This window comes from Cryptomeria japonica, chromosome 1, assembly GCF_030272615.1.
Source record: "Cryptomeria japonica chromosome 1, Sugi_1.0, whole genome shotgun sequence".
Lineage (NCBI taxonomy): Eukaryota > Viridiplantae > Streptophyta > Pinopsida > Cupressales > Cupressaceae > Cryptomeria > Cryptomeria japonica.
Window position 1 is genome coordinate 42,627,140 of NC_081405.1, and position 20,459 is coordinate 42,647,598.

At 36.8% G+C, this 20,459-nt stretch overlaps 1 protein-coding gene across 7 annotated transcripts in view; it reads left to right on the forward strand.

The window, feature by feature from the left end:
• LOC131027394 (uncharacterized) overlaps positions 1-20,459 on the forward strand; it is a 186,795-nt gene that overhangs the window by 119,479 nt on the left and 46,857 nt on the right. For 6 of the 7 annotated variants that reach the window (XM_059220316.1, XM_059220368.1, XM_057957436.2 and 3 more), the window contains 5 exons: positions 3,512-3,643; positions 3,749-3,799; positions 4,438-4,534; positions 5,844-5,890; positions 6,712-6,928. In XM_059220316.1, coding sequence (XP_059076299.1) covers positions 3,512-3,643; positions 3,749-3,799; positions 4,438-4,534; positions 5,844-5,890; positions 6,712-6,928 — 544 coding nt within the window. The remainder of the gene's footprint in view (positions 1-3,511; positions 3,644-3,748; positions 3,800-4,437; positions 4,535-5,843; positions 5,891-6,711; positions 6,929-20,459) is intronic. The other variant, XM_059220423.1, reaches the window with a different exon arrangement.

Sequence of the window (20,459 nt, forward strand, 5' to 3'; positions counted from 1 at the left end):
AGATAGCAGTAAAGATGCACAAATCAGCAACATAAAAGCATCACAGGACACAAGATTTATGTGGAGAAACCCTTGTGGGAAAAAAATCCACCAATAAGAGAGGCCAAGTATGCATTATCTTCAAAACAAGATCACAATTTGTCACACTTCCAGAAAAAAATCGAGCAAGAAGAGAGGCCAAGTATGCATATCTTTAAAACAAGATCACAATTTGTCACACTTCCATTCTCCTTTTTGCCTCCAATATGGCAGCGCTTCTGTATTTGTGAACAACCTTTTTATGCTCCAATCTATTCCTTCCTAGGTTCTTGTATCTGCAATATAACTCTACTTTTCAATTGTTCCACCTTTTTGCACATCTGAGGAGCTGAATTTATAGAGTTTCTAAAGAGGTTTTATGCACAAAACTTGGCCCCCAAAGATGACTCTTCATTCCAAATATCCCATCCTTTGATTTTCCTCCTAGAAATGTGTAAGGACACAATTTTTGGCTTTAAAAACTTTCCAGCCAACTTAGGTGCCCAAACTTGAAAATTTAACATCAAATGAAATGTCATGTCCCCATTTTTGACATCACACCACTAATATTTCACATGATTCTACAATTTTGTGTAGTGTCTAAAAGAGACAAAATTGCAGAAGTAACATGTTTGTTTTAAGTAGGAAGACCACCTTCACAAAAGAAGAACTGGATCAAGTAATACAGATGCAAAAGCATATGGATTTCAAAGAATCGATGTTGTTCAATTAATCGAGGAGACAAAGCTCCTTTAAATAGAGTTACAAAGACGATCTTTCTAAAAGAAACAATCGTTAACTAGAGGCGAAATTAGAAACAACTTAAATGACCATTAATAACACAAAGAGAAAGATATTATTCTAATACTCTCCCTTAATGGTCATTGTTCTAACTACCAAGAGAAATAATAGAGAAGGTTGCCCCCTTCTTCTCAGAACACGCTGCAACAGAAGACAAGAGCCTGCCACTAACTCTGCCACTTGAGATGAGTCTGCCACCGACCCTCCCAGAAACTGCAGAACTTCTGGAGATACCCAAAACAACACCAAATGTCCAACCTGATGTTGGAGAACTGTCCCTCCCTGTAACTAGAGACGCACCTAGAACAATTGTCACGATTTTGAGGAAAAAATCGGCAAACCCTCCAAACTATTACAGATGAGCAAGATGCCCAAAAATAGACTGAAAATAAGAGACTAGTGCAGATGTTCGCACAACAATTCTAGGTGCGACGAAAAACAGACTGCAACAAAGTACAATTTTTGAGGAAAAAATCATAAACCTTCCCATGATTTTTTTTTACATGGACAAAAAATATTTAAAAACCCATAGACTTTTTTAAGGGAAAAATATTAAAACCCATCAGAATTTTTTTCAGGTAAAAAAATATTAAAAACCGAAACAAACATCGATGCCCATAAGCCATCTTCATGCTTGTTTATAAGAGAACTGGCTAAGCATCGATTAATATTAATGATAAGTGAGCAACTTTAAGCAATAGCTATTGAGATAGAGGATGATCGATAGAGCCTCCTTGGCTAAGGATAATCGATGTTATTGACAGAAATAAGATTTAGTAAACAACTACTTGTATGAGGCAAAGCGATAGCAAGGAAGATGATGTTAGCAAGACTATAAGAATCATTAAACGGCAATATAGTTAAACAGAGACGAAGCGGATGACATCCCTTAACCAATCATATCGATTTAACTAATTAATGTTTAGTAGCAACATAAGAATAATCGATATTGTTTATAATAATCTATATCATTACAGATGGAATTAATATTAATGAAGAGGCACGATATTATGTCCTGGTTAAGTTGTGAGGAGGCATTAGAGATTAAAAGTGTGGATTATAGTGAAAGAATGCAAAGTCTAATCGATGACCAAAATAATAATGACCAATTTAAGAATGCAGATATAATAAGACATTCCCATCATTCATTCAAGGCATCGAAGATTGTTTGTTTATTACTTGTGTCCATATTTGGATCTACTCCAGTCGAGCATCTGCCTTTGGCACACTCAAGTTGCACAGATTAGAGGTAACAATTAGGCACGGCACCATTATTTGCATACTTCAAAGGAATGGTCAGACACAGCATTTAATTATCATCACTATAGGTGACAAAGAGAAGACCGACAGCATAAGTATACAGTCATATTAGAAACGGGAGAAGGTATTTCATAGTATACACTATACAGTCATTGCATAATTCCTACCATAATATCAAACATAGCAATGATATTACATCATATCAATTTGATAAGGATTATATATATTACAAATTCTGAACATCATATCCATTGTACCAAATAAAAGTCGCAGAATATATATATTGTTTCAGATGTCAATTACATCAAGATAGAGAAATAGAAATATTCATATAGCAGATTATGACTTATAATTCTTATTATAAGTGGTATTTACTATTTATCTATTTCAAGGTTGGTGTTAATTACTTAGAAAGTAGTCACCTGTGATTAAAGTGTTAGTTAATTGTCCCCACTTTCCAAGTAATTAAATAGGGGACATCACATGAAATGCCACAAATGAAGGAATATAAAGAGATGTCTGTTGCCTCATTTCAAATGCCCACTTGAAGAAACCCAACAGTCACCTTTTTGTCCTCTTCACTTGTCTTTTACCATCCCATTCTAGGTGTCCCCATTTGGGATAAAATCAATTAAATATTTATGTGCACAAGTCAGTTTTACGGTTACCAATGTTAGTGGAACTCATCATCCCTTATGAATGTATTACAAACAATGGTGAGAATAAAATATTACAAATTATCTTTCCAATACACTTTAAGTGCCTAGGGTCACTTTCTAAGGATGTTGGAACATGCAACATGACATAGGATTTACAAGCTAGATGTCACCTTAATCCTAACAACTTCGAGGATGCAACTGTATTCATTTTGGCATGAACTATATGGAGGACAGTAGGCTGATGCTTATTTGTGGTTAGCAATTTCATTATGCATGGATGTCTGTTTTTTTGACATGGCTTTTGTTATCCATATGGTGTGCTATGCTTTATTATCGACTTTTGCATCACCTGTCATGGCTTTATGATTGCAATGCTTGTTTTATTAGGGGCCATAAATGGTAGTCTAAACATAATGTTTATGTTTTACCTAGTTTCATATAAAATTACCTATTTAAACTTTTTGAAGGGTTATTGAAATCAGGTTTGCTTTTTCAGAGACCATTTTGGTTTCAATTGTGGCAATGGCACTAGAAGATTTGATGTTGAAGTACAGTTTATTTTGGATGGACATTTGTAGTAGGCAGAGAAAGCTTCTTTAAAATCAGAAAATACTAATGCTATTTTTTTTATCAGTATTGCATTTCATTGGCAATTAATATATCCTGGTTGTTAGATACATGTAATTCTAGAATGATTATTCTAATTTCCATTTTTATAAAAAGAATGCAAGATTCTTCTGAAGTATTTAGGTCAATTTTAAGTTCTTTTGCAGCTTGCATTTGAGGACGCAATTTATCTAGTTGATGCAGTTGAGGGTGGAGACCCACTTATGCAGGCCTGCAAGCCTGCTCTGGAATCCGTTCATGTTACGAAAGTTGTTCATGACTGCAAACGTGACAGTGAGGTATGCAATTATGATGTTTTTCTCATCATTTCGCTGAAGTTATTTGGCAGTATAGGTCATGTTTTCCTTTTATTTCATCTTGACAAATCTGGATATTTTGTACAGGCATTGTATTTCCAGTATGGGATCAAATTAGATAATGTAGTTGATACTCAGGTGAGTTTCAATTATGTGATACACTCCCTTTGACTGTGAAGAAGTCGGATTTAACAAATTGGCACAAGTGAGATGCTAAGTGTAGCTTTCACACATTTGAATTTTTGATCCAATATTGCCTTATTAGCTTTCCATAGACCCTTCCAACTACACACAAATCAACACATTGTGTTTGATTTCCAATATGATGAGGCATGCCTGCCTTTTAAAAAATTGATAAACTTTGTTTTCGATGCAAAAGCTGAAGAGTGTCAATTTATTTTTGAAATGACTAATTGCTACAGTCTATTCCCTCGATTTGATGATGATGACTATAAGTAGAGAGAGAACATTGTGTGAATTTGCATTTTAGAACTATTTAATTTTGCACTTTTTTTTTAATCATTCATTAAAATATATACAGAAATACTATTCACCATAAATTTTAATTTTGACCTGCACTGAAGATATATTTCAATGTTTATTCACATGTTTTCTGTCCTGTTGATGTCTCTTGAGTCCTGGACAGACTCAATTCGGCCAAGAGCTGATTTCTACTTGGATGAAGTAAACTTATTTATTGCTTGAGTACAAAAGAAATGTTTTATTTATTAACTCTTAAAGAAAATCTGACTGTTTCAGTTATTTTTGTGAATTAGATTGCATATTCACTGATTGAGGAACAAGGGGGAAGAAAGTGGGCTCCTGATGACCACATATCATTTGTTGGCCTTCTAGCAGATCCACAGTATTGTGGTATTCATTCTCATTTCAAATATTATTTATTTGATTGACAATTTGTTCGTGTTATCACCTAGGATATTGTGTTATCTTGAGAATTACTGTTGCTGTAATGTACTTAGTTATTTATAATCTAAGGTACAAGAAAATTCTTATGGTTTCCATTTTGTAACCAATATTTGATGCAACCTCATTTATCCTCAAGAATATGTCTTGGCAAATATAGCTATTTCCCCTACTTTTTTGATGGCTTATTTCTACCCACCTAGCATTATACCTACCCTAGAAAACTAGGTAAAAATTCCATGATTATTATAATATGGTATCCCCATCATTTCAGATTTAAATTAAACTTTCTCATATCTGTGATTATAACATAATTTAATTCAGAAAATTGATTGCATATGCATATTCGAAATCCTTGTGTCTCAGTACTCCTGGAAATTTCATAATGGTTGTACAATTCACGTATCACTGTCTTTCCACAAGCAGCTTCACTCTGTTAACTTTGCCACTCTCTCTATATTAATCAAATTGATCTGGACACAAAACTAGCCTTGATCTGGATACAAAGCTAGCCTTTCTTTCGTATGTAACTTCAACCCATGATTTAACAAGAGGTACCTGGAAAGAGATTAGAAGATGTACTGCTTGAGGAGAACAATAGATATACTGAGTCAAGATTTGATGTTTACCGAAGAATTTTATTGCACTGTATATAACTTAATTTTCAGCCATATATAATATGAAGACAAATGGAGAATATATCTCGTCGTATTATCGATGCCTTGATTACTATTAAGTAGTTAATGTTCAATTACTTTAACCTTGGAAAAGAATTTTGTCTAATACACACTAGTAGTATTAGACTCAGGGGATTGGACATAATGAAGGCAAAATCAAACTCCTAAAATATATAAATATTTAAAATTTCAAGGACTCCTTCCAGACCTTTCTTGAATGGTGTTTTACATGCCTATGGATGTGTTTTTGAAGTTGTCTTAGACCTATGTTGTATATAATGTAACCAAACCAGTGCCATTGATCTAGCAGATTTAAAAAGTTTATATGATTCTCTGCCTTTAGAAATAATCATAAAAGGCTTCTTTTGTTAAGATTGCATTACTTGTTTACTTGGTTTCACAAGATCCACTTAGTACTTAGTATCTAGTTTCACAAACTGATAAGCACATTAGTGATATGGATATTTATATCCTCCTTAGTCTCATGGTATGTAAGACGTAAAAATCACGAAGATTTATAAGCCTTTTTTTATATCTAAATTGCTTTGTACATTTATAAAGCTGACTACAAAATCTTACAGGTGTGTCATATGCTGAAAAGGAGGAAGTCCGGATTCTACTTAGAAAGGTAGGTTAATTACCATCTATATCCAACCTGTATGTGGCACTCCTTTATATGATTTTCTGTAATCTTTCATGTGCATCACATCAAACTGGAAACAATTATTTTTCATTCTTGAGAGGAGATGCTACGACTATGAGCATTAGATATATTGAAAATAGCAGCCGGTCCTTAAAATTAAGACTTTTTTATTGGTCAAATTTTAGAATGACTGAAGCTGTATCTACTATCAACCAATTGCAAAAAGAAACTATAATAAATTGTTATCTAGTGTATTAATTAGATTTTAAATTCTGTTCATTGAATTCTTTTTATCACTACTTGTAGCAAGTAGTTACTTCTTTCTTACATGTCGGATCACATATATAGTCCCTCGATAGTTCTTTTTAACTCTTTCAAGGACTTTAATATTTTTTGCTGTCTACAATGGTTGACAACTCTTTCAAATATGGTTCATTCTTCTATGTGGTCTTGGAATTGTTTAGAATGAATTGAATAGAATTCTCAGAAAATAGGACATTGAATGATAATGTTGAAAATCATAGAAGATCATGCCGCAAAGTTTAATATTGTGCACAAATTATTGTAAGAGTATTGCAAATTGTATTTATTATTAATTTAATATTTTACTTATAGAGTAATATCAATCTTTAAAGTTTCTGGACCCTGGTCTTACATGTGATGTATCTAATAGCTGATTACAGCAATAGGAACCATATAAAATTGTTTTCTTTTTAAGAGCAGATTATTTGCACTTTGAAGGTTACCCATTTTCTAAAGTATCAACATTTATTAGAAAATTTTCTGAATTCCTCCAAAATTTTCAGGATCCACAATTTTGGGCAAGCAGACCCTTGACAGAAATGATGAAAAGAGCAGCTGCAGATGATGTACGCTTTCTTCTTCAGATTTATCATAAAATGATGGGAAAATTAGATCAACGTTCTCTATGGCAACTTGCTGTGAGAGGATCTCTTTATTCTCGTTGTTTCTGTGTGAATGATAATGACTTCAAAGATTGGCCACCTCTTCCGTCTTTACCAGGTTAGTTGTGCATGATTGAATCTTATTTATTCATTGGGACAAAGTAATTCTGAAAAAATCAGCTACAAACTTTTAGATTCATCTTTTGATTTATTGATGCTAGGTGTGTCTTGTTCTTTTTTTTAAGAACTCTGATAGATGCTCCTATTTGGGTTAAATTTGAACCTTTTTTGTTAGATCCTAGTTTTGATAGATTACATGCTGCCTTCATTGTACAATGCTTATATTCTGAAAAGAAAATTCATTCATAATAGAACACCCACCCTTATGTATTGTGATGTACTTGGTATGCATTGATTAATTTTAAGCAATAAAGGTTGTTATCAACTCAACTACTGTGGTTTACATTCAAATCTACCACTTCTATGTTCTGTGTATGTGTTGTATAGAGTTGTTTTCGTTTCTCAACTGAAATGTGCTGGACCAAATTCTTACACCAATTTTTTGCATTTTTCTTCAGTTTTGCTTGATAGGCATTTTGTAAAACAATTTGTATGCACTTTCTCTGATGAGTTTCTGATTGCAATGTTTGCTTCATGTTAATTTGTCTAATGGTTTCTTTTAATATATTTGCATTAGAGTAACACCCATAAAGACAAAGCAAGGTTACCAGGAGACGGGGGTACTTGGGTACTTCGGAGACGGGTACTGGTACCAGTATGACAAATTTTCAAAAAAAAGAGACGGGGGTATTTGGAGACGGCAAATTACTTTTTTAATATAAATTTATAATTTTCAGTAAATATCATAACATAGAATTTTGAAAACAAGGATAGTGGAAAAGTTTAACAAATCAATATTAACTTTCAAGTTTAAATACACATATGTCAAATGTCATTGTGTCAAAAAGACTGAAAAGTTCAAAACTCACACTACATATTTGATATTTCATATTAGTTAGCAGCATCATTACAAATTGAAATTCAAAAACATTGATAGTTTGATGCTGATACACAAACGAAAAACAAAAACCAGAAATCTATCATCTACTCTGCTATGTCTAGATCATCCATATGAAGGTCCTCAGCTAGCATGGTCTACAGATACTCATCACTCTCCAACTCTGGTTCCTCTGATGGTAGTAGAACCGGGGGCAATTCAATAAGGCCATCTGGTTCAACCGCTTCATCCGCCATGGCTGCAACTCCTCCATCATCAGGTGCAATTTGGTCCCATTTTGTTGAAGGGCCCTCCATGTAACCATGATCAACACGAGAGAGAAGACGAAGTGAGCTATGAATGTAGACCAAGTTCTTTGCTTTCTTTGACCCCAATCGGTTCCTCTTTTGTGAATGAATAAAACTATAAGTGCTCCAATTCCTCTCACAAGATGAAGAGCTAGCTACTTGTGAGAGCAATTTGATTTCAAATGATTGCAATTCAGGGGATTCACCTCCATGGTTCCACCACCACTCTAAGGGATCTTTCTTTGCTTGCATATCATATAAAGCTTCCACTGAAGAGAAATCACCTTGCCCACGTGAAAACTTATTCCATTGAGTCCTTATGATTGAGGCATCCTCATGTTGACCATAAATCTTTTTTACTGCAGCCCAAAATCCTTTCATTACCTCTCTATCCTCATGTGGAGGCCTCTTTTTGGTCTCTTCTGTATTATGCCATTTAGGATTTAAGGCATGGGCAGCACAATGAAGGGGTGTGTTGAGTTTGTTCCATCTTCCATGCAACTTTTCTTCTATCAAAGGATATAAAGAAGAATCTTTTGCATCAGTTAGTTTTTTGACTCTTTCACACATGGAATCTATTTCTTCATAAACTTTCCCCAAACATGGCTTGTCTGAGTCTGTAATTTTAATCACCTCACATATGGGCCTAATAAAATCCACAACAAATCTCACATCAGCCCAAAAACGGCCATCAAGGACCAAACCTCTCACCTCAACTGCAGTATCTGATGCAGATTGCCTCCAAGATGCCCATGCATCACTAACAACTGTGGAACACAAAGCTCCTTTGACTTCACAAAGGCGGTCAAGAAGAATAAAATAGGAAGCGAACCGTGTATCAGCTGGTTTGAGAAGTTCCACCTTGGCAAACGTACGATAAATGGCTTGTGTGTGATGATGGTTACATATGAACATCTATATTTTTCTGCCCTTTTCTATGAGGTCTGAAACCCATTGGAACTTGCCAATATCTTTGAGTGCATTGTTCAACGAATGCACACAACAAGGTGTCCAAAATATATGCTTGTACTTGTTTTGCACCATCATACCTGCTGCTTTACAAACAGGGGCAGCATCGGTAATAACTTGGACTACATGTGATGCCCCCACCTCCTCAATGCTGTCACATAGCTGGTTATGAAGAAAATTTCCATTCTTTTCTTGCCCTGAACAGTCCATTGCCTTCAAAAAATAAGGCCTTTTGCTGCATGTCACCATGACATTAAGTAGTGGACGATTTCTAGCATCTGTCCACCCATCCATCACTATACTGCAACCTTTTGTAGACCACACTCTCTTCATTGGTGCAGTTTGTTGCTCTAATCGAATTTTTTCTTTTTCAATTAGAGTTGTGCCGAGCTTTTCGAAATCCAGGTGGTTTATACCCAGCTGGTCCATTATTGATAGCTTGTACCATCTCTACATAGAAAGGTGAGCGAGCAGCATTAAACGGTATTCCATTTGCATAAAAGAAGCATGCAATTGCTGCATCAATTGCTTCTCGACCTTGCACATCAAATAGCCTTCCAATGGGGTTTGAGATGCTAGTATGTGGTCTCTTGTGAGACTCAGACTATGCTCCTACAACACTAGAAGACACATCTACCTCTGGCTCCCTAGTTGCCCCTGTGGTTGAAGCATGAGAGGAGCTCACATTGTAAACTTTCCCATCAGCCCTTTCTTGCTCCCTCACAGCATCATATCGTTCTGACTCATTTGTACAAACTTCAACACCGTGTCTTGGTTGGTGAAGGAAATGAGCCTTCACCCGCGTGTAGGCACCTTTCCATCCCAATGGACAAAGTTTACATTTAATGGTGGCTGTCCCCCCTGTTCCTTTTGGCCCTGGAACATGGTCAACATACTTCCACAAGGGGTACAAGCCTTGTTTCCCCCCCCCTGACATTCTGCAATCTGCAAAACGAAATGAAAATTCAAAAACTATTACCAGTTTTATGTTTTTTTGCACATTGGTTTTGGAATTCCGAATTAGATTATTTTGAGTTTTTTGCAAAATGCCACAAATGTATGCCTTCTTATTTTATGAGACTGTATATCACTGTTAAATTTGCAAATTTAACAGTGATATACAGTCTGCAGTGATTATATCAGTGTTAAATTTGCAAATTTAACAGCGATATACAACAAACTGTATATTACTGTTAAATTTGCAAATTTAACATTGATATACAGTTTGATATCAATGTTAAATTTGCATCATTGTATATAGAGTTAACTGTTAAATTTACAAATTTAACACTAATATTAAATATACAGTTTTTTTATGCATCAAAAAATTTTAAAAACTATATTATTATTTTTATTATTTCAATTTGTTTAGTATAATAAAACTGTTTAAATTTGCAAACTATAATTATTAATAATTAAGAAGACTGTTTAAATTTTTTGAATTTGTTTAGTATTACCATTAAATATAAAAACCACAAACACAAAGATATTATATAGTTAATAGTGCTAATTTATTAACTATTAAATTAATCAATTAATAAAATTATTAATAGTGCTTAGTAGTTATTACTTATTAACAACAACAAAAAAATAAAATTGAAGTTACAAAGAATGGAAAATAAAAAATGAAAATAAAAAAACTGAAGTAAACTTACCTGAATCGCGTCCACCTGTTCGGCGTTGCACCTGCACCTGTTTCGTGTTGCACCTGCTGGTCGCGAAAGTCAATTTTTTTCGGTTTTCGTCGAGTTTGTTTGTGGTGGCCGCAACACTAGGTTTTCGTCGCATTTGAATGATGTTAAAAAAAAATTGCAGGACATTTTAAGCGAATGAAAAATCGTCGGGCGTTTAGGGTTTTCATTGGACGGTTTAAACTTTTCAGTCAACGCGTCGCGTCAGGGTTTTTTATGCCGCGTCGGGGTTTTTTTTTTAAAATGACTTTATTAATTGTTTTCAATGACGGGAGATGCCACATTTCTTTACGGGAGATGTTGGAGACGTCTCTCCAAAGCACCCACATCTGAGAGGCGCTTCCAAAGACGTCTGGGAGAGGGGAGACATGTCCTAGTCTTCGAGACGCGTCCCAGGAGTTTGGAGACGCGTCTCCCGGTAACGCTGAGACAAAGTAATATACGAGACAATTGTCAGTCATTCCACAGGACTGAAATAACAAAGGGGGATTTTACACTTGCTGTTCATAATGACAGAGATTAAGTTCATTGCTTCTGACCTGAAACAAAAGATTCAAACATTCCACAATTTTTTGTTCATGAAGCTCTCAATAATTGATTGTCTGGTAACTGCCTTTAGACCCAACATGGAAGTCACAGGCCCATGTCACACCATGAAATGCAGTGGGTTGTTGTTTATGAAGAAAATGGCCAACAATGCAAGACTAGCAACACAACCTTTCATTTCCAGCAATGCAAGACCCTTGCGCCTAGCAACTAAGAACCTCATGCCTGTCACAGGATGTGCTAGCAGCCAGTATAATGTTCTTCAATTCCCACGATCTTACCAAAGATTGCCACGATTTTCTGTTGATGACAATAGCGACTCATATAGGATTGCACCAGCTTGTTTGACCAGTCATAGTTCCTACTAGGCATGTCATGTCCACACCTTGAGTTCCCTTTATGAGGCACAATTTCCCCTTTGCATTTTTGGCATTTCAAAATAAACTATACAGCGATTCTTGTTTGACCTTTCTTTGGCTTAAGCTGTCAAATCATGAGTGGCGGGGAGTAATTTAAAGGCTCACAGACCTCCAAAGCTCATTTTTGACTCTTTTGATAATGCAAATGAATATGTACAACAGCTTGATTTCTTAAAAAATCCTCTAGCATTCCACGTACAACTGATTTTTCTTAAACAAAAGGTATCACTCCCTAAAAAGGGTCCCACACAGGCAGTTTGGGACCAAGAAATTCCCCAATTCAAGCTTACAACTTCTTTCTAACTTATTTTGAAACTTGTTCAACTTTCATAGTAGGATTGGAATAATATAGCATTTATTATCCTTTATTCCTTTTTTGAATGCACATGCTGTAGTTATATTCCCTAAATTTTTCACATATATTGAGAAGGACAAATTTATTATTTGCTTTCAAATTTTGATAAATTTGAACTTGGAAATTCGCAACTTGTAGCTGTGTTGACGTGTATTTTGTACACTATCATACACAGAATAAAATACCAATAGGCATCTTATCCTCTCTTGAGAAAAAGTCTCTAACTGCTGAAGATTCGCATAAAGGATCAGTTAGGATGACTCCAAGGTTCTTTTGGTAGGGTCTCTATGTGTGGATAAGCTCTTCGTGGTGTGATGTGATTTGCTGGAATCACAAGGGGACTTACATTTGATGATTGAACTTCCGATCTGCTTTGCTGGAACACAGGCTCTGACCAACTTAGATTTGAAAAAATGGAAAAAGGATGAGGGCGAAGAGAAGATCTAATCCTAATACTAAGAATGTAGGAGCAATGATTTGATTTTTGATGAAACTCTAACTAGGTCTTGTTTTGACATCAATGGAACATCTACACAAGGCTAGTGCGATCTTCTAAGGGAAGCTTTATGATGTTCAAATCATCACCGCAGGCATAGATACCATCCAAGTTGATGCATATCAATGAAGAGGCGACAAATTGAAATTGAGCTTAAGCTGAACGATTCCAGTTGACTACACAAGGCAAGTCTGCAATCAACAAACTGCTAGTAGTATGGATATACGAATTCCACCATCAATTAATCACATTTCCTCCATTCATCTAATCATCTACCATCTAGGATTGAAGACTCAACAAGAAACCATGCAAATTGCAAGAAAACGACATATTTCACCATTACTTCAATGAAAATGGAGTTTGTTTACAATCAATGGCAACAATTTCTTGCCTTGTCCTCCTATTCTACTCTAATTGCTATTCTATCAATTTCTAACTACTCTCTATCTACTAACTGCTTTCTATTATTTACAACTCTCTCTAATAATTTCTAATTAGCCTTTACAAATGAAATGCCTGGGCTTATATAGTGCCCACAATACAATTTGATGGCTTAGATCAATCCAAGATCAATGGCCAAGATTCAACAATGAAAACCCTAATTAGGGTTTGTTACAATCATTACATAACATTTAATGCTCGACCAATGATAAAATTGTATTGCTTGGACACATGTCCTCTCTAGAAGAATCGACCAATGGATAGCCAGGGTAGGTACATCAGAGTTTGTGCCACCTTCCATGAGTTAAGTACATTGAATCTGGACATGCTGAGGTGGACCTCACTGATTGGAGAAATGATGACTAGGACGCCACCTCATTTGACACTTGTACCTTGGTAGATATTCAATTTGATGTCGTTGAGAGGCTATCTTTAATTAACTCTTGTTCTAACTCCTTTTGTCCTTGATGTGCAAGATGATGATGTACCTCGCCTTGGAACGCTGGATTGAAAGAGGTCGCCCCTGTCCTGGCTTGATCGTCCCGGCGAAGATCGTCCTTGATTCGGCTTGATTTTCCTTGATGAGATCTCCATTTGATGCCTACACAACATTTCAAAATTAGAAACATGATTTTGCAATATATAACATAGATTAGATTAATTTTTAGGAAACTTCATAATAAATCCTTGAGTTATTATTTCCTAAATAACGATTGAGCTATTACAATTCAAAATTCAAAATTCAAAATTTGAAGGCTATGACGATCAACAATCAAAATCAAAACAATAAATCCATATCGCCATACCTCTCTTGAGAGCTAACACTAGAATGCAAAATGGATAAAATCGCCTAGGCAAAATTGATATTTCAACGTGATCTTCAAATAAATGTCCTTATCAATATCGCCACCTTTGATATGTTCTTTGACGTAGTCTTCCAATGCTTGACAAGTTTGCACAATGAAAATAAGGTTCGCACCCCCTTTGACAATGCTTGCGCCTTCCTTTGAATATAAACTCGCACCTCCTAGCTTGAAATGAAATTCGCACTTCTCCCTTTGTCTTCCTTAAATCGCACTTGAGATGATAAAATGATAATGTGAAAATAATGATCTTCACCTCCCCCTTTATAAGCGCTTCTCACCACAATTACCTTAAGGCCGACTTGTGTAAAAATAAGGTAATTTAAACGATTTTTAAATAAATAATAAAGCCGACTCTCATAAACCAAGCGCAATATTTAAATGCCATTTTAATTGGATTTTCAAACTTTATCGAATTTTAGCATTTAAATAAATTAAAAAAATGTTTTTGAGTGCCAAAATTTGAAAATGAAATATACAAACCTCATCGCCCTGGTCCCTGACTGAGGGACAGGAGCGATCCATCAATTGGGTCATGATCCTTGCATTTTTGACGTCCAAAGTCTTGATCCTTACGTTCAAATCGGCATTTTAGTTGGGTCCTTCGAGCTTGATTGCCTTGCTTTGTGCGAACTAGTGCCTTTGGATGTAATATCGCCCTGGTCCCTTGGAGAGGGACAGGAGCGATCTTCATGTTTTCTCCATTTCAAACTCGAATTAATAACATTTTAACGTTCATCACCTTTGTACTGCCTTCCAAATGATGTTTTAAATTTTGTGCAACTTTGTTTAGACGTGATCTTGGAAGGATAACGAGTGTTCTAACCAATATCGCCCTGGTCCCTTGGAGAGGGACAGGAGCGATCCTCATAATTTCTCCTTGACCTTTATAACTTCGAGCCTCAATCATCTTTGTGAAGGACAAACAATGCTATTCTTTCATTCCACGCTCATTTCGCTTGAATTCCACAAGACATTTAATCGTTGGAAGGATCATCGCCCTTGTCCCTTGGAGAGGGACAAGAGCGATCCATGTATCTTGGCTCAAATTACTTCGTTCTTGACCTTAACTCCACGTTCATCACCTTCCAAATAGCATCTTTGACGTTGCCTATCCTTGCCTTGTCATGATTTTGACGGGACATGAGTGTTTTGATGAAAATCGCTTTGGTCCTTGTCCAAAGGACAGGAGCGATATAGCTCCCTTAGCTCATTTGATAGACTTTTGACGTTCAAAACTCTTGCATATCATCTTCAAATGACACCTTAGACCTTGTATGACCTTGCAAATCATTGACTTAACGTGATTTTTGCATGAATTGGCCAATATAATCAATATCGCTCTGGTCCCTTCCTGAGGGACAGGAGCGAACTTCAAGTTTTTTGGGTTTATGCTTGCGTTCTCCAACTTGTCATTGCTTTCAACGCGTAAAATGAAGTCCCTCGATCGTCCTTGAACACTTGATACATGACAAACTTTCAAAATTTATGCCTTTATGCAAATTTCGCTCTGGTCCCTTCCTGAGGGACAGGAGCGAACTTCAAGTTTTTAAGTGCAAATCTTTCAATGTGGTGACCTTTGATGCTTTGTGCTTGATAGAGATGCCTTAAGACTTCCTTGCCACCTTGTTCTTCATCTTGAAGTGGTTTGAACTTGGAGGAATAGCAATATAATCATTATATCGCCCTGGTCCCTTGGAGAGGGACAGGAGCGAACTTGTTCTTGTGGGCTTTATTTCACTTCATCACCTTCAAAAACTATCTTCAACGGATTCGTAATGTTCCATTCCATTCACCCATGCCTTGGGGTCCATTCAAATTGAGCAAGAAAATCATCTAAAGTAAAAATCGCTCTGGTCCCTTCCTGAGGGACAGGAGCGAACTTAGGTATTTAGGTCCCTTGTTGATGTTTGATAATCTTCAATTTGTCTTCAATGGGTTCATTTCACCTCCTTCCTTGCCTTCAAACATAAAACTTACTTGATTTTTGCCTGAATTTTGCCTTATGAAGAACTTCGCTCTAGTCCTTCAGTGAGGGACAGGAGCGAATTTGACCCTCTAGGCAAAAACTTCATCATTTCATTGTTTTTGATCAAGTTTGGATGCTCTATCATGCTCATTTCGTCCTTCACCATGCCTTTGATGTCTCAATTCGTCCAAACACGGTCAGGAATAGCTCAAATAAGTATTATCGCCTTGGTCCCTTGGTGAGGGACAGGAGCGAAATTCGCTCTGGATCCTCAGTGAAGGACATGAGCGAAATTTGACCTTTCGAACTCTCTATCAGGATAACTTTTATGGAATATAACATTTAAGTATAAGAAAGAAGAAACATAGAAGGAATACTTTAAGTTATATTCCATATATACTTTCAGGATGTTTGAGAGTGGTTTCAGACCTCCAGGAGTTATATTGCAAAATCTAGTTTTTGGAGGTTTTTTTTAGTTTCCAGACTTAGTCAAATTTCAGGGTCAGGACATTCCAGACTTAGCCAAATTTCAGGATCAGGACCTCACTCAAGCCGGACTTGCTACCCATGTGATCCCCGGGCGACATTCAAAATGCAAAGGCTAACTAACAAAACCCTAAAAGACCTAAAAAGACAAACCCTAAAAAAGCAAAAAGCAAGGGTCCCCATTTGCAATGGGGCGATGTGTGAAAACGTCACAACAAGCTGACAACCATTTCTCCATTTTCCAAATAAATTGTGACCTTGAGTGAATCACACTTATCGGCTAGGGTGGAATTTTACTCCACCAAAACCAATCTTTGCCTGAGGGTTTTCATCTTGCGGTGGAAGAAATTTGTTCAACTCCACTACTAGAGTTTCAACCAAATATCAAATGCTCAACTCCACAATTGGGATTTCAATCACAGAGCCCAACAAGGAGTAAAGGTAGAAGTGTTAGCCGAAGCCGTAGTCAAGAGAGACAACTGTTCGGCGAAGGAGACAAACACCTTGTACGTTAAGTGAGTGGGAGGAAGTTGCTAGGAACCTACCACTCCCCGACGAAGTAGAGGAAAACCTTGCTGACTAAGTAAACAACCGGTCCATACAATTAGTGTCGGACAAAGACTCTAGGAGTGAGTCCATAGGGAGTAGCTCGTCTGTACAGTCGGTACATGATGAAGAAGATGAAGGATGAAATCTTGGGGATGAGGTCTAAATATTTGAAAACAATTTGCACCGTATTGAGAACCTATCTATAAAAGAGGAACTGAGAGAAGGGGCTTGAGCCAAAGATGTAGGGGAGGAAGGAGTTGAGAACTGAGGTGCAAAGGACACGAACGTTGGATGTGTAGAGGGCTTGTACGTGGCTGAGAGTGCAAGTGAAGCATTGGAATGTCCAGAGCAAAATTGTCCAATTTGGTCCTTGGCATACTGTACACACTGATCGAGGAGGATGGTGATCGCCCCGGCGAGTCCAAGTGTGGATAGATAGGAACTTCCCAAGTTCATTGGGAAGGATTGGAGAATCTTGCAAGGCATTGTAATACATGTGAGACCATATGGTTGGCAAGCAGTTAGATTGATAAGGACTATTTGTTAAGGTCATTCTCGCAATGTTGTGGGGAGTGGCCATTGACTGGTTCTTAGACTTGGCAGATGAACACACGACATCATGGGATAACCTAAAGAAGGCTTTCCCGTTGGAATTTAAACTCCTCAAGGATGATAATGAGATTGTTGCTGAAGTTTATAACACCAAACAAGGCATGAAAATCTACAAGCTTACAACCATAGGCTCAAGGAATTGTTGGGTAATATGGAGAACCATCCAGCCGACGGGTTGAAGAAAAGGTGGTTCTTTGAGGGACTGATTTCCTCTTTGAGGGAGAAAATGGAGGTACTACCTCTGTCCTCGTACATCAATGCTTACAATTGGGTGATGGACATTGAAAGTGAAAACAAAACATCATGAGGGAAGAAGAAAGCGTGCGGCGACGAGAGTATGGAGGACAGGAGTGTCATGCCCCATCTTAGACCCAAAAACCAGTTGCTTCAAATTTAAACCCTGGCTGCAAAAGTATACAATTAGTAGGGGCGATTGCAGAAGATTAAGGCTGATCGCAGACAGTCGTAAATAATAAACCTGGACAATTAAATTAATAAAAGACAAGGCTGACTCAAATGGAATGAATTGTTGAAGAGGGCCGACCCAAGATAAATATTGACCATAATTAGCTAAGATAGGCCGACCAGATTAAAAAGGATAAGCGGACACTTAAGAAATAATTATATTTTTAGAAGGCCGCCAACTTAATAAGAGTTAGTAAGACAATACTCAAAGGGAGGTGCCTCTTGAAAAGGGAAGGGTTGCAGTGAAAAGGTATGCCCCCCACCAAATAAGAGGTATAAAAGAAACAAAATTAGGAGACTAAGGGGGAGGAAGGGAAGAGAAATTGAATGAGATTGAGCTAACCATCCAAAATGCAATGATTTCATTTGCTCCCTGATTGGAGCGAAAAACACTTCCTTTGCTCCTCATTAGGAGCAAAATTGTCTTCCTTTGCCTGAGTCTAGGAGCGAAATTGCTTATAGAGCCTTCTCCAAGGTTGAATTGACTCCTCCATGTGCATAGTTAGTAAATTACTCAAACATGAAGTGATGAGGAGCGAATTTCAAGTCATTTCCATTGCCTTCTCCTTGGAGCGAGATTTTGGCTAAGTATGGAATAATTTCCATTGCTCCTTAGGTCAAGTGAAAAATACTTCCTTTGCCTCATAATGAGAGCGAAAAACCTTTCCAAAGCATTTTGATGATTATTTGAAGCACACCACATAAGAAAAGTGATAAACTTGAGGCCTAAGAAGGTGAAATTGATAAAATTTGGCTAAGTGAGTTGTCTCTTACCATTTCCATTGCCTAGATTTTGAAGTGAAATTGCCTTCCTTTGCTTGTGTTTGAGAGTGGATTTCCATTGGCTTGAGGATGGAGCGAATTCTTGTGCCATTGCTCCCTTCTGGGAGCGAAAATTCCTTCCTTTGCTCCCTTTTAGGAGTGAATTGCTCAATGACAACGGCTAAGTAGTTCAACTTCAAACACATTTTGATGCCAAAAGTATAATTCATAATTCAAAAGGGAAATGTTTTAATGAGTGGTGAGTTGGCCCTATAAGCAATAAATGTTTTTTTTAATCTTTCTAAACCAGGTCAGCCTTACCCTTAAGAGACATGTCTCTACCCTAGAGCACCTATATAAGGAGACTACAAGCAATCATTTAGTCATCAATTCAAAACAAATTCTTCCTTTCTAATAAGCGAATTTCACCAGCTGAGCAGCGATTTCAATCAGCATTGGCAGCGAAATTTATCAAATTCAATTAGGAGAGCAGCAAAATTCATCAAGAAGACAGTGAATCTATTCAGCAAAGAAACATATTCAAGCATATCATCAGCGAATTTCCTCTCTAACAGCGAATTTCAAAGAACAAATAAGTGATTACAATCAGCGTCATTGGCGAATTTGTCTTAAGGTGCAGCGAATTTATCACAAGAAGGGTGAATTTGTTCACTCACATTAAGCACCAGCGGGCTTGCTGAGTATTCTCAGTCACGTCTTTTGATCAAGAAGCATCTATATCAGGTTAAATCATCAGAAACCAGAGGTAAGTGTTGCATTTTGACTGATAGAAGGTTAGATGCAGGTATGATTGGAGTCAAATATTGATCTTTTTATTGAATTAGATCTCTTCTATTGCTGCTAATCCATTAGAAAGTGCAGATAGGCATATTAAGATAAAGGAATCAGTCTTATTGAGCATTTAATTTTATATTTATTTGAGTTTAAGAGTGATTTGAATCAATATTATAAGCTATCTACTATCATTCCTAAGGTCTAATAGGCTTAAAATTAACATATTACATACTCTTCACCATATCCCTAATTTACACAACCCTTATAGGTGAAGAATGGCAACGCCTAAGCCTAGTGGAGTTGGAATTCGTCAAGCACTCATCAAGGAAGATTCAAAGAGCGATGCATTGGAGAGCAAGATCACATCTCATTGGAGCAATATAGGAGACACAAACCTTGGGAAATTTGATCTCAAGACGTTCAGGAGCTCGTTGTACACAAGAAAACCTACTTCTATGGCAAGGAAGATGATAGATAGTGGAATAGTGAAAGCAGCTGGCTTCGATGATTGAATGTGCCAGACATTACAATTCTCACACGAGGACAATAGTGAAAGATGGAAGAGTGATTGCCTATCTTTCAGAAACTGCCATCAGCGAAGCCTTCGACTTGCCTGAGCCGAGAGACATGATCTACAAGAGCATAGAAGGAGCTAATTCGGTTTATGATGATGATCCTGAAGTATGTTCGGAGATTATCAACAAATATTGGCTATTGAAGAGTAGACCTGGCAAAAGCAGGATGCCTAGTAGGCCACATAGAGTTGATTTCAAGGAGGAATTTGGGGATTTCATCACTCTACTCAATCGACTTGTAGGTGCACCACAAGCATTCTACTTCGAGAATTGGATGTTCTTCTTCATAGAGACACTCACCAATGGTAAAGATACAATCAATTGGGCGAGACTCATCAACAATAACTTGGA